The sequence below is a fragment of the Dendrobates tinctorius genome, unplaced genomic scaffold (genome assembly GCF_039654945.1).
Source record: "Dendrobates tinctorius isolate UK_male_01 unplaced genomic scaffold, ASM3965494v1 ptg000265l, whole genome shotgun sequence".
In the NCBI taxonomy this organism is placed as follows: Eukaryota; Metazoa; Chordata; class Amphibia; order Anura; family Dendrobatidae; genus Dendrobates; species Dendrobates tinctorius.
Window position 1 is genome coordinate 12,010,076 of NW_027361932.1, and position 14,989 is coordinate 12,025,064.

General features: G+C 40.6%; 1 protein-coding gene across 1 annotated transcript in view; it reads right to left on the reverse strand.

The window, feature by feature from the left end:
- Positions 1 to 850: 850 nt before the first annotated feature.
- Positions 851 to 14,989, reverse strand: part of MAPK1 (mitogen-activated protein kinase 1) — a 105,001-nt gene continuing 90,862 nt past the window's right edge. Inside the window, exons 8-9 of the mRNA XM_073559113.1 lie at positions 11,047 to 11,174; positions 851 to 4,083 (exon numbers count right to left, since the gene is read on the reverse strand). Coding sequence (XP_073415214.1) covers positions 11,064 to 11,174 — 111 coding nt within the window. The 3' untranslated portion in view covers positions 851 to 4,083; positions 11,047 to 11,063. The remainder of the gene's footprint in view (positions 4,084 to 11,046; positions 11,175 to 14,989) is intronic.

Here is a 14,989-nt window from a genome sequence, read left to right on the forward strand (position 1 = left end):
TCCTGAAAAGCAATGCAAGTCATTTTTTGTTACTTACCTGGCACAAATGTGTAAGCAAACTTTTTCTCCCTGGCTTTATTTTATTTTTGAATAAAGAGTAAGATCCAAGAGGTAACGTTTCACCTTGCAGAGAGTGACATTTCAAGCCTGCGCTTCTCTGGGAAATATGCAAATTGTCTCCACAGAGGAAGAGGACTAGAACTCTAGGACCACCTATTGGAAGTAACCACTTCAACAGGTGGCATTACAGTTCTAGTCCTCTAGTCTCACCTCTGAAGACACAATTTGCAAGTTGAATAAAGAGTGGAAATTTGTTGTCACAGTCATAACAGGGCCTGACATGCAAACCCATGAATTTTGTTCTGTGAAATTCAACTTTGTCTCAATTTTTATGACATTAATTTTACGAGACTATTTTGGTAGAAGAATTTTGCATGGGAATACCTAAAGTACAATCCTAGCTACCCTTAGGCAAATTGTCAACTAGTGGTATCCACATGTGGCTCACATCCCACTGCAAAGGTAGTTCATATGAACCCTCAGTTGTAGCTTTTAACACTGGTTAGTCTAGTGCACCCATACTGGCAACTCTGCAGACATTCTAACAACTAAACTTAACAGATGGATGAGACAAGACCAGTGTGTTAAAAATTATAATACAAAATCCTTAAACTTTTGCAATTTCATAATTTCTCATGTGTTTAAAGGTTTCCTAATCATTTTATTCGAATCTGGCTTCAAAACGGTCCAACCAAGAGACTCACAAAGTAGAAGAGATTGAGGGGGCCTCTTTTGCCGCCCATGCAAGTCAATATAAAAGAACATAAAAAGGTAGATAAAAGTAGAAATGTTTGGTAATACATGAGTACAATTTTAATGATTTTATCTGCATTTGTGGAGTCTTACAAGGTATTTTCTTTTTTTCCTTTTTTTTTTTTTTACACAATTTTAAGCCAGAAATATAGAACATCCAACCAATTGAGGAAAAAAAGTTAAATACATCAACAAAAAAAAAAACCCAAAAACCTTTTACAATTTGTTTCTTAATTAACCAGGCTACATCTCTTCCACAATAAAATACGTGTTCAGCTGTTACATTACATTTTAAAGGAACATACAGGAATTTGTTATAAAATATTATATCTTAATATATTCACTGCTCACAGACCAGATTAAAATCTCTCAAATGCTTTTATCTAAACCAAAATGAATCGTGGTCTGAGCAGTGAAGCCTCTAACTTTACAACCTATTTAAATCAGCTACACACATTTTGAGTACAAGACTAAAAAGGCACCAACAGTACAAAGCAAGTACAAAGCTCTTTTAGTAATCTGTTAAGAGTGTTTTTGTATGGACAACCCAAAAAGGCAATGTGGGAGGGAAAGGAAAAAATAAATCCGTTCTAAGGATTGGTGGCATTTTAGCCCAAAATTTGTAGAAAATGCCCTTTATGCAAGGAAAATCAAATTATAGCATGGCTAGGGTGTGAGCAACAGGGAAAACAAGAAAACCAAACACTGGTGTATGGTTAATGCAGGACTTTATAGGGACAAGAGCAGATCTGAAGGCAGTAGGTGAAGTGCATTTGTAGTGAGACATCTCCAAAGGGGGAAGCAGCAAGCATTTTTTGGCCATTTAGATGAATTATGCAATACTTAAAACTGGAATGGAATAAGTTTGCCAAAACCAAAAAAATTCTCATGAAAGTAGGCAACAAATTGAAGACTTATTAATTGAAGATATCACAAATAAAATTCACATGTAATTTAAAGGACAATTCTAGAATGAAATATATATATGTATATCTATCTACACACACGCAAGACATTTTTCGACATGCCTCGTAAGATTTGTATATGGCTTCTACTTTCCCTGATGCTATTGGCATGACTGAATGATTACATTACATTTCAGAAGGGGAAAATTTACTAGTGCATAGTACATTTCTTTCCCTGTTTGATGTGGTTTAAGCAAAACGAACAGTTTATCTTTATAGGTTTCTTATAGCATTTGGTGTCACGTAGAGTGTAGTTAAGGGTGGGGTGTAACGTGGAGGAAATGTTTCAAGACTCTTTTATAGATCTGATAACCAGAACCATTTTTATAAAACATTAGGTTCTTATAGTAGCCATGATATATTAACATTGACAGCAGAGAACTAGTTTAAAAAAAAAAAAAAAAAAAAAAAAAAAGAATTAGTTAATACCTGCAGTGAAGTATGGCTAATGGTTCCCTAAAATACTAAAAGAAGGAGGAGAGACTAATTCCGCCAACTCAACTTGATAGCAAAGCCATCCCTTTTTCATGTAATACAGCAGACTACCTCAGAAAGTTTTACAAAGATATTGTGCACAACCGTTTAATAAAACATAGCATCTTACCTTACAAGTACTATGGGAGATATGCAGGACAAGAATTAGCAGGTAAACCCAGTCACCAAGTTATGTGAAATCTTTACAAAACCCACATCACAGAAACTAAGCAAACAAAATATATAAAATAAATGAAAGACTTTTCCCAATTTATTTTGAAATACAAGTGCAATTTTTTGCTCATTTCCTAGGCAGTTCAGACAAGTCACTAGAATTTTTGCTAGAGGAAGAAAAAAAAAAAATCAGACATGAGGAAAATTAAACTGGGTTTAGAAGAGCTGATCCAGTCGTACGAAGGTCACAGGAGAATTTTTTTTTTTCTTACACAATTTAAAGGTAAGAGATCTCATTTCAACCAGTCATATGCATGTGGCACTTATACAATCTTTGCACAGAAAAGCTTAACAGTCATGCGAGGGCACGGTCATTTTCAACAAGGCAAGTCGTTCACCACAGAGAGCAGTGAGAGAGGAGGAGGCACTGCACAGCGACATAACATCTAGTAAACTCCACGGAATACAACTCCAGGAACAAATACCAGAAAGGAGAGAAAGTAATGGTTACAATGGAAAAGCGTTTAGTGCTTGCTTGATTACTGCTCATCATGATAGCTTCTTAAACTGTCAGGACTTGGTGTGGCAATCGTCAGGATAATTAAAGTTGCCATTACCAACACCATGAGCAATACTGCGATCATTACATAGCGATGCAGTGTATCGTTCTAGTTGTGTGAATTTATATAAAGAGGACTAATGCAAGGGCCTCAACAGTCAATGAGCACGGCACCATTCGAAAGAGCGCTAGCATGCTGCTTCACTGGGAAATATGAAGCTTTGTGTGAATCCTTGAAATGGATACGTACATTTTTCGAGAATTTCAGGTGTTGATTATGCGCATCCTGTGTTAAATGCAACTCCCTCAAACTGACCCATATAAGAAAAGCCAGTGCATGGCACATATTCACCAACTTAGAGATTTAGATTTCAGGTATTATATATATGATGTATTGCAGCAGCTTTTCATTGCTATGATTTAAACGTGATCTACAAACTAAGCATTATTTGATGTAGGAGAAATGACAGGTATCTCACACACAAATGGTTCAAATTGCTTACTCAGCTCAAAGTGCGAGAGAAAACCAGAACCTACCAGAATCTTTTAGTTCTCAAAGCTTTTCACTGCAATGGTTTAAAATGATATGTGTGAGTGGGAATTAAAAAAAAAAAAAAAAAAACTTAAAGTGCCCAGAGTAATAACATTCCCAAGTGGGGGAAAATAATTTTTTTGTTTTTTGTTTTACACAAAACAAAAATAATGCCAGTTACCCACAGTCATCAGTAACATGGGATTAGACACAATATGTAAAGCCCATGAAAATAAGTACACAATTTGTCCACTTAACAGGAGGGAAAGAAATCATCGGTTTTTATAAAAAGAAAAAAATAATATACAAGCAGTTAGTTAAGGTATCAGCGACTTTGCTGCTGCACCATACTGCAACTGGGCTTTACAAAAGGAGTGTCAAGAATACTTCTCCAGACTGAAAGAATTCATCATAAGCATAAAAAGCCACAACTACCAGGAACCGCCCTCCTTAATGGCTCAAAGGAGTTAGACTGGACAAGCTGAGATGGGTCACAGGACACGGCCAAGGAGGAAGAACTGCCAAGAACACAGATGTCGGAGTGCGAAGTCCTTCACAGCCTTTCCCTTTAAAATAAGCACACAAAAAACACAGTTTATGGTCACCAGAAGACAGTATCAAAATGTTCTTGTGACTGAGAAAAAAAATATACATATAAATTTATAGTATTCTAACTACATAAAACAGTAGTGCAATTAAGATTAGTTTGTACAAAATTGATCAGATTAACACATCCTCTTTAAGGAACACCTGCTGTCATATAGTTTCAAAGAGGACCTGTTATGTGAAAACTGGCCAATTTTTGCGCTTTTAGCTTCCCTGCTACCATGAGTATTCTCTGTTACTACTTCACCATACTGTCCCATACTGGGCCTTTATTAGAGAAGCTCTTTCATCAGATTTCACGTTACTTTGAACAGATCATGAAATACTGGCTGCAGACCTGAATAAAACAGATTGTATTTTTCAATTTCTTATCTCTGTTGCAGAGCTATTAGCTTGTAAAGTTTGGGTTCTAATTCATAAAGTTACAGGGCCATTACCAGAGATAAAGCTGTCTAATCATAAGCAAGAGGTGTCATGCAGGAGAAGAAAAAAAAAAACGCCCTTAGAAGAACATGCTATGATAGACAGCTTTGCTCTTATCCCTAATCTCTACAGCTAAAGTGTTAAGACCTAAAGCAAAGTTGAGGATAAATACAAAGTGGTTCAGTGGTTAGCGCTGGGGTCCTGGGTTCAAATCCCACCAAGAACATCTGCAAAGAGTTTGTGTGGGTTTCCTCCTGGTACTCCGGTTCCCTCCCACATTCCAGAGACTGATATGGAATCTAGGATTGTGAGCCTTATCAGGGACAGTGGGACAGTGAGGGACAGTGTCAATGGCTGTAATGCGATGTGGAATTACTGGCGCTATATAAATGAGTAAAATAAAAAATTTATACAGACATCTCTTGCAGCACTCAGTCAGGAAAAGTATAGCTGAGCCAATTCCAGTTACAACTGCCTCTGCAGCTGCACATCTCCTCCCACAGGTTAGCAGTATCCCTTTCCTCCAACCCTGACTGCTGTGAGATGAAAGTTGAAGGTGTAATCACATTTAGCTCTGCTCAATACTACATGGTAGGTCCAGTGATCAAGGCTGCATTTCATTAAATCTCACAAGAGAAGCCATGTTCTTCTGACCTTCTTTATGATTTTTTTCTTTTTACCCCTGCATGAGTCCTCCGGCTTATCATTGGTCAACATCATGCAGAGAAGAAGTACATGCCCCCAGAGACGGCTCTCTGGTAACACCCTGTTGGGCTTATAAATGATAATCTAAACCTTACAAACTAAAGGCTTGCGAGATCGCCGATTTTGTGACACGCCAGCGAGATCGCTGTGTGTGACATGCATCAGTGTGTGGCAACGGGAGACCAACGATCAGCGAGCTCCCAGAGCTGTAGGCAGACGCTGGGAGCTGGCATCCAAGGTACAAAGCGGGTAACTAAGTGACGCGCGCTTAGTTACCCGATATTTACCTTGGATACCAGCGTCCTCGCTGGTGCTGATCGCTGGCGAGTCTGCCTGTTTGACAGCTCACCAGCGTACATGTAGCGAGGCACCAGCGATCCTGACAAGGTCGTATCGCTGTCGGGATCGCTGGTGCATCGTTTAGTGTGACGGCATCTTTATATCACAGCAACGGTGATAAGAAATTTAGATGTATATTTTATTCCGCTTTGAATCCTTTTTTCCATGATGTGGCTAGTTTAACAAGCTAAAACGTGCTAATTTTTATAGTCATTACCAAGGTGGCATTTCTCACAAAGTATTTATGCAGATTAGTCTGAAGACATGTCCCCAGAAAGTGTTGGGTGCCATATCCCTTTGATAAACACAATAAAATTAGCACTAAATAGCGCCAATTAGTGATGTTCGAACATGCTCAGATAACAAGATTGCCAGTTTGTTACGCAATCCTCATGTGTGTTCAGGCTTTCTAAAGACCCTGTCACACACAGCGAGATCGCTGCTGAGTCACAAGTTTTGTGACGCACCAGCGATCTCACCAGCGATCTGTGTGACACCTATCAGCGACCGCCCCCCCCCCCCCCCACCGGGTATCGCTGATTGTGCACGGAAGCCCTGGACATTTTTTTGATCGTTGGTCTCCGACTGGCCAGCACGCATCGCTGCATGTGGCAGGCAGGAGACCAGCGAGCTGGAACCCAAGGTAAACCGCGGGTAACTAAGCGTGCGCATCACTTAGTTACCCACTGTGTACCTTAAATACCAGCTCCCTGCACCAGCACGCTAGTATCTAAGGTACTCCGCGGTAACTAAGCGACGCAGGTGCTTGTTACCCGCGTCGTGGCTGGTCCTGATCGCTGCTGAGATCTGCCTGTTTGGCAGCTCACCAGCGATCATGTAGCGACACACCAGCGATCCTGACAAGGTCATGTCGTTGCGGAATCGCTGGTGCGTCGCTATGTGTGATGGGGGACTAACACCCGCAAATCAAGCAGCTGCAGAGACTCGAACATAATATCCAATCACTCCTAGATGCTCAGATAACACCTGAGCATGCTCGGGATAAGACGCTATCTGAGCACGTTCGCTCATCAGTAGTGCCAAAGTCTCTGGAACCCTTTGGTCGATTTAAAAAATAAATTAGCCAGGGTAGCTGCAAGAATAAAAGAAAAGCAAATTCACTGTAGGGATTGTACACATTTAGAAAAATAATTTCTTGCGAGAATGTCATATTGGCAAAGTGCAAGCAGTATAGCTGCTTGGCCTTATTCACATCAGTGCAGATGAGATGCAATGACAGACAACCAGTGTACATTTATAAAATGTTTTATAAATTATATACAACAACCCCTTTACACCAGTGCCAATCCAGGCGAAAGAAAGCTGCCCGACACAACATAAGGGATCATATATTCAGCTATCCAATGTATTATGCTGGTGACTAGATACATGCGATGTATATTTAGGACACTTACAAAAAGCACGGGGCAGAGTCAACTTAAAAAACACCTCCCCCAAGCAAAACATCTTACTATGTGCCGCCATTCTGTGTATTTAGCGCTTACTTGCATCTGTGGACTGTCCTTCATTAAATGCACTGTCCACTTAACTCATCACATGACTTGTAATTCTGGGTGGGAACTACCCCCCTCCCTGCAGCAGTTCCAGCTCCTCTTTGGCGCATGCTCTGTTGCTGCCGTCAGCCACCTAAGCTGCACTTTAGCAACGCAGGGGAAAGAGGCAAATCAGAATTTGTTTCTTTGTGCAGGCTCACATTCTGTCCGAATACAGGAAAATCGTGCATGCACAATTTGCCTGTCAGGGACATTCAGTAGGGTACAACAGAGAAAGCACTGCGCATGGATGAAGCCAATAAGTGTAAACATGGGATTGGCTCAGAAGTTAAAAGTGTTCACTTTGACTAACTGATGGCTTCTGAAAGAATTATAATTTTAGGCTTCGAGCATAGAGAATCACTGATGTGATCTTGGAATACCCCCTTTGAGCAGAATGTTCATAATTGTTGCTTAATATGCAAGGTACTAACACCACCACATTAAAATAGCCTCAGGAAGTGTAATTTCTGAGACATCCTCGGTAGAACTTGAATTGTAAGAAATGTTTAAACAGGCAGCAGTTCAGATTCCATTTGGAGGTGGTCATTTGAATGGAGTGGTGGATGAGCAGGTGTACTGGCATTTCATTTAAAGTCAGCAATGGTTAGAGCTGTGATTGGGGAAAACCAATGCTCATATTTTGTGGTGCAAATATAAAAAGCCAATATTTAAAAAATAGCAGAATTTTTTAAATAAAAATTGCACATTTGGAAAATTTTCAGCCATTGATATTTTTCAAAATATGATTTATGGTTTGTGCTTTAAAAAAAAAAAAAAATAAAATAATAATGAAAAAAACACCACATGGGACAAGATGCTACTGCCAAACATGGTGTTTTCTACCCACACACAGATCAGACTGTCACTGAATCGCACATTTGCACAGATTTTAATTCTATTGGTGCCAAAGAACAAGACAACAGTTGGTGAACAACAAAATAAACTAAATATTTAATTCACAAAACAGAGCTGTATTACTAATCACACTGAAATGCTTAAGAATGTTAACAGCTAGGATATTAACCCCTTAACGACTGGGGATACGCCTTTTAACGGCGGTAGTTAAGGGTACTAAAACCACAGCGCCGTTAATTCACAGCACTGTGATTTAAGTGAATAGCGCCCCCCAGTGTCAGATTTTCTCCGGGATCTCGGCTGGCAGGGGTAGCAGAGACCCCAAAGAACATGAATCGGTCGGTTTTTACCGACCCCGCTTTTGCGATCGCCGTTAACCCTATAACGGCGACCACAAAAAAAAAAAAAAAGCTGCGATTATGCATTAACTTTCTCTTTCCTCTGATGTGATCGCACATCAGAGGAGAGAGAAATAGGGTCCCCGATCCCCCCCCGGTACCTCTCCATGGTCCTCCGTCCCCTCCCGGTGGTCCCACGTCCCGCCGGCGTCCTCCGATGGGCGCCGCCATCTTGAAAATTGCGGGCGCATGCGCAGTCCGCCCGCTGGGAATCTGTCGGCTCCGGCTGGCATATTCCATTCATTATTTTTATCACTATGATAAACGATCATAGTGATCAAAATAAAAAAAAAAGTACATAACCCCCCCCCCTGTTTATCACCCCCTTATATAGGCAAATATAGCAAAATAAAAATATTTTTTTTTCAGTTTTCGGGCTTGGCAAGGGTTAGAGTTAGGGTTAGAATTAGGATAAAGGTTGGGATTAGGGTTAGGGCTGAGATTAGGGTTAGGGGTGTGCTGGGGTTAGGGTTGGAGCAAGAATTGAGGGGTTTCCACTATTTACCAACTTTGGGGATCTAAAAAAAAAAATCACTTTTGTGGAAATAAAAAAGACTATTTTCACGGCTCTGCGTTTATAAACTTCTGTGAAGCGCTTGGGGGTTCAAAGTGCTCACCACACATCTAGATAAGTTCCTTAGGGGGTCTAATTTCCAAAATGGGGTCACTTGTGGGGGGTTTCCACTGTTTAGGCCCATCAGGGGCTCTGCAAATGCAACATGATGCCCGCAGACCATTCCATCAAAGTCTGTATTCCAAAATGGCACTCCTTCCCTTCCGATCTCTCCCATGCGCCCAAACATATGGGGTATCAGCGTACTCAGGACGAATCGCACAACAACTGTGGGGGTATGATTTCTCCTGTTACCCTTACAAAAATAAAAATTTGGGGGCGAAAAGATCATTTTTGTGGAAAAAAAATTGATTTTTTATTTTCACGGCTCTACGTTATAAACTTCTGTGAAGCACTTGAAGGTTCAAAGTGCTCACCACACATCTAGATAAGTTCCTTAATGGGTCTAGTTTCCAAAATGGGGTCACTTGTTGGGGGTTTCCACTGTTTAGGCACATTGCAACATGGCATTCGATCTCAATTCCAGCCAATTCTGCGTTGAAAAAGTCAAACGGCGCTCCATCCCTTGCGAGCTCTGCCGTGTGTTGAAAAAGTGGTTTACCCCCCCACATATGGGGTATCGGCGTATTCAGGAGAAAATGTACAACAAATTTTGTGGTTGATTTTCTCTTTTAACACTTGTGAAAATAAAAAAAATTGGTTCTGAAGTAAATTTTTCGCAAAAAAAAGTTAAATGTTAACTTTTTCCTTCCACATTGCTTTAGTTCCTGCGAAGCACTTAAAGGGTTAATAAACTTCTTGAATGTGGTTTTGAGCACCTTGAGGGGTCTAGTTTTTAGAATGGTGCCACTTTTGGGTATTTTCTCAAAATGACTAAATATGATGTGGTCCCTAAAAAAAATGGTTTTGTAAATTTTGTTGTAAAAATGAGAAATCACTGGTTAACTTTTAACCCTTATAACTTCCTAACAAAAAAAAATTTTGCTTCCAAAATTGTGCTGATGTAGACATGTGGGAAATGTTATTTATTAAGAAATTTGTGTGACACACCTCTGATTTAAGGGCATAAAAATGTAAAGCTTTAAAATTGCTAAATTTTCACAATATTTCAGTTGTTTTTTTTATAAATAAACAAGTCTTATCGAAGAAATTTTACCACTAACATGAAGTACAATATGTCACGAAAAAAACAATCTCAGAATCAGCGGGATCCATGGAAGCGTTCCAGAGTTATAACCTCATAAACGGACAGTGGTCAGAATTGTAAAAATTGGTCTGGTCATTAAGCTGCAAACTGGCTCTGTCGCTAAGGGGTTAAAGGTCCTCTTTCTATTTTGCCTAGATACACAGCATTACACACTATAAATAAGAGCATAGGGCTCTGTCTGCTTGGTTAGGCATGCAGGCAGGCAAGCAAATAGCTGGCACCAAAGCCATTGTGCCCAGGAAATCTTGTGTTACCGGTATAGCATTCACTGCCTTAGGAAGTGCTAAGAACAATGCTTTTTAATGGTGACTTTTTTTTCACTTAACACCATACTCTGTAAAATGTTTGTTTTTTGTGTTTTTTTTAAAGGGTACACTAGAACCTTAAATTTATGTTTGAGGTCAATGCCGTCTTTTTGCCTTAATTATAGAGCCAAATCCAGGGTCAGGAGCAAGATCAGCCAGCCTCTTTGGCATTTTCCCTACCATTCGTTTCATTGTACAATGCAGATCAAAAGTTGGCTTAACGTTTTAAAAAAATATGAAAATCAAAAACCAAGTTTTTCAAGTCACCCCCCCCATTAAAAATAAAGATATTGAAAAAAATACACATTTAGTATCGCCACTTTCAGAAAAGTTCGATCAAGACCAAAAAAATAATTTACCGATCCGCAAAAAATAAGCTTACACACAGCTCCATCGACCGAAGAATACAAAAGTTATGGCTTTAGGAAAAGGGGAGGTAAAAACAGAAATACAAAAGCCCAAAATAATAGCCAACTAATCATACAAACCAGTGGCCAATACGATTTACTACAGACAACTTTTACAATAAAGTTTACAATAACCCTGTTTAGTGCCTCTTACCTGTGGTCATATTACAGTCAGTACCCAGGCTGGAATCTAGCAGTTTCTTCAAAAATTAACTCCTTCAGTGTCTCCTTGGGCAAGTCATCTAACTCCATCTCAAACTTGAAGGGGGCTTCTGCAACAGGCTAAGCACAGGAGATAAAAATAAAAAAAATATCAATTTAAACACTGTGGTATATCAACTTTGCACTTACAAAACATGACTTTGAATTGTTTTCTGTACCCTTTTAAATAATTCACATGTACAAAGGGCTATGGTGTTGGCAAGCCAAACCATCGACTCAAGACTCCTCAGTTTCCCTGACTTCCGACTCCCCAGCCCTGCCTCACTACTGAGCGTGTGTGTACATAAAGTGCAGCACAGACTCATCGCCACTAAAAGCAGAGATCCTTCAATCAGGAACAGAACAGACATTTATAGGACATTTCATAACTTTCCCAAAATACTGAACCAAATTTATTATATATTTTAGGTGACAGGCCATTTTATACCGACTCCACCGCCCTGCATGTACACTAAATATTGGTATTTAAAACAGTTGATCAGGATTAGAGAACCATGGCTGCTTTCTTTCAGAAACAGCACCACCCCTAACCTCATTTTGCTTAGCTGCATTTACATCCAATGAGTTGCAATATCAGAGAACCCATGGTCAGGGGTGGGTTCTGAAAGATAGCTGACAAGTTTATTCTACTGATCTATCCCTTTACAAAAAAAAAAAAAAAAAAAAAAGGAAGTTTTCTTTCCATATAGCAATAAAGAGAAATGGTGGACACTAGTATTAGTCATTTATTACCTATTTAAAAGGTTGTCAACTACTAGGAAAACCCCTTCTCAATCTGAATGTTTTCTCCCATTAAAATAAAAACACTTGCCTCCCATGCCGGCGCCGTTCCTTGAGTTCCCGGGCTCACATTAGCCTTGCGCCCAATCAGCGCCACCATCACTGTCTTCGCCTTACGACGAATAAGTAATCCAGAGGAAGTGAGCGCCAGCCGCAGCCCTGACTTCCTGTTGACTACTTATATATTCAAAAAGTGAAAGCAGTGACGCCTGCACAGATTGTGCCCAGGGCTCACGTGAGCCCAGAGAACCCAACACTGCTAGAAGGGTGCTGGTACGGAAGGAGAGTATAGGTGTTATTTTAACAAGGGCAAACATTCTGAGTGAGAAGGGGGATGTCATAGTAGTGGACAACTCCTTTAACCCCTTTGCGACCTGCTTCCCTCCCTGTGATGTGAGCTCCGGCGGTGAGCCCACATCTTTCCCAGCACATCAGCTGTTTTGAACGGCCGACATGTGCCGGAACAGCCACAGGTGGTATCACAATCCACCTGCGCCTATTAACATATTAAATGCCGCTGTCAAACTGACAGCGGCATTTAATGCGCGCTTCCGCCCATGGGGCCGGAAATCCGCCCACTGATGACCCACGTGATCACTGGTGGGTTGGCATGACAACCAGAGGTCTCCTGGAGACCTCTATGGTTGAAACTGCCAGATTGCTGTAGTCAGCACTCATAGCAAGTCAGCAATTCTGCTACATACAGATGGTATGATCATCGCCTGTATGTTGCTGAGCCGATCATGTTATGGCAGCTTCTAGCCTCCCATGGAGACGATTGAAGCATGCAAAAGTAAAAAAAAAATGTTTAAAAATATTGAAAAAAAAAAAAAGACAAAGTTTAAATCACCCCAAAATAAAACCATTAAAAAAAAAAAAAAAATCATACACATTAGGTATCGCTGCGTTCAGAATCGCCCATCAATAAAAAGAGAAGGATTAACTTGATTGCTAAACGGCGTAGGGAGAAAAAAAAAAAAACTGTCAGTCAAATGCCAGAATTACTTTTTGGTCACCAGGACATTGCATTAAGGCTAAGTGCACACGTACCGGAACTCTCGCGGAAATTACCGCGAGAATTCCGGAATTCCAGTCCGCGGGAAAATCGCATTTTAAATTCCCACGATTTTCCCGCGGAAAAACTAGCATTTTGCAAGCGTAATTAGCTTGCAAAATGCTAGCGTTCTCCAAGCGATCTGTAGCATCGCTTGGAGAACTGATTGACAGGTTGGTCACACTCGTCAAATATAGTGTTTGACGAGTGTGACCAACTTTTTACTACTGAGGCCGCCTATGCAGCATCAGTAGTAAAAGATAAAATGTAAAAAAAAATAAAAAATAGTGTTATTCTTACCCTCCGACGTCCCGCGCATCCGTTCCCAGTAGTCCTTTGCGAAAATGCCCGCGATGACGTCAGTTCTCGCGGGATCGCGACGTCTCGCGGCAATTCGCGATGACGTCGCGCGAATGACCGCGAGACTTCGCGATCCCGCGAGATCGGACGCCATCGCGGGCATTTTCGCAAAGGACTACTGGGAACGGGAGCGTGAAGAGAAGCGGAAAGACTGCGCGGGACGCCGGAGGGTGAGAATAACAATATTTTTTATTTTTAAATTCTTTTTTTTACAGGGATATGGTACCCAAAGCCCGGAGGACAGTCTCCTCTCCTCCGGACCGTGGGTACCATCCGCAAATGTTCTGCTTACTTTCCGCATGGTGTGCACAGCCACATGCGGGAGGTAAGCGGAACAATGCATTCCTATGGGTGCGGGATCGCCGCGGTTCCGCAAATTAATGAGCATGCTGCGGTTTTTACCGCGAAGCGATTCCGCCGCGGTAAAAACCGCAGCATTAGCACAGCATTGCGGAATCCCATAGGAATGCATGGGATGCTTATTTTTCGCGGCAAAATCGCGCGGTTAAAACCGCCGCGGAAACGCGAAAAAAACACCACGTGTGAACCCAGCCTAAAATGCAATAAAGGGCAGTCAAAAGATATCTGAACCAAAATGGTAATAAAAACGTTAACTCGGCAAGCAAAAAATAACCCAACCTGGGATCACGAAAAATGAAGACGCTACGGGTATCGGAAAATGGCGCAATTTTTTTATTTGTTTTTTTAACAAACCTTGGATTTTTTTTCACCACTTAAAAAAACCTAGACATGTTTGGTGTCTATGAACTCATAATGACCTGGAAAATCATAATGGCAGGTCAATTTTGGTGAACATGGTAAAAAAAACCTTGTAGAATTGCACTTTTTTGAATTTCACCGCACTTGAAATTTTTTTTCCTGTTTTTGAGTACATGATATGGTAAAACCAATGGGGTTGTTCAAAAGTACAACTCGTTCTGTAAGAAACAAGCCCTCACATGGCCATATTGACAGAAAAATAAAGTTATGGCTCTGGGAAGAAGGGGATCAAAAAGCAAACGCAAAAACGAAAAAGGGCAAGGTCTCAAAGGGGTTAAGAAATATCAAGAAGTGAAAAGACTTAGATAAAAGCATAAAAAACTAATTGTTGATCAGAAGAAAGTTAGATAATTGGATACAATTTGTCGTTTCATATGTTATGTACGTTAAGTGTTGCAAGCATTAGTCAATTGCAATCACACCAATATTTACCCTTGGTTAGAAGAAACATTTGTTTTCTTGTACCGTATATACTCGTGTTTAAGCCAAGTTTTTCAGCCCCTTTTTTGGGCTGAAAAAGACCCTCTCTGCATATACACGAGTCATACAACCAGAAAGCCGGAGGGGGAGCAGGAGACATGATACTCGCCCTCGTCTGCATATCCGGCTCTGCTAGATCTCAGTCCCAGCGTCTGCATCTCTCTTCCTGTGCTGTCACATGGTACTGCTCATTAATGTAATTTAATACCTCACTTTTACCTCCTCAACCATTTCCTCCCTGTTTATAAGGATTAGATCCAAGGTAGCAGTTCCCCTTGTTTTCTCCCCTACCTTTTGGAAGATAAAGTTGTCAGCAAGAGAGGATAAGAATTTCCTTGACCTGTTAGTTTTGCCTGAGAGGGATTCCCAACAAATGTCTGGATAGTTGAAATCTCCCATGACAACTAGGTCATATTTTTGG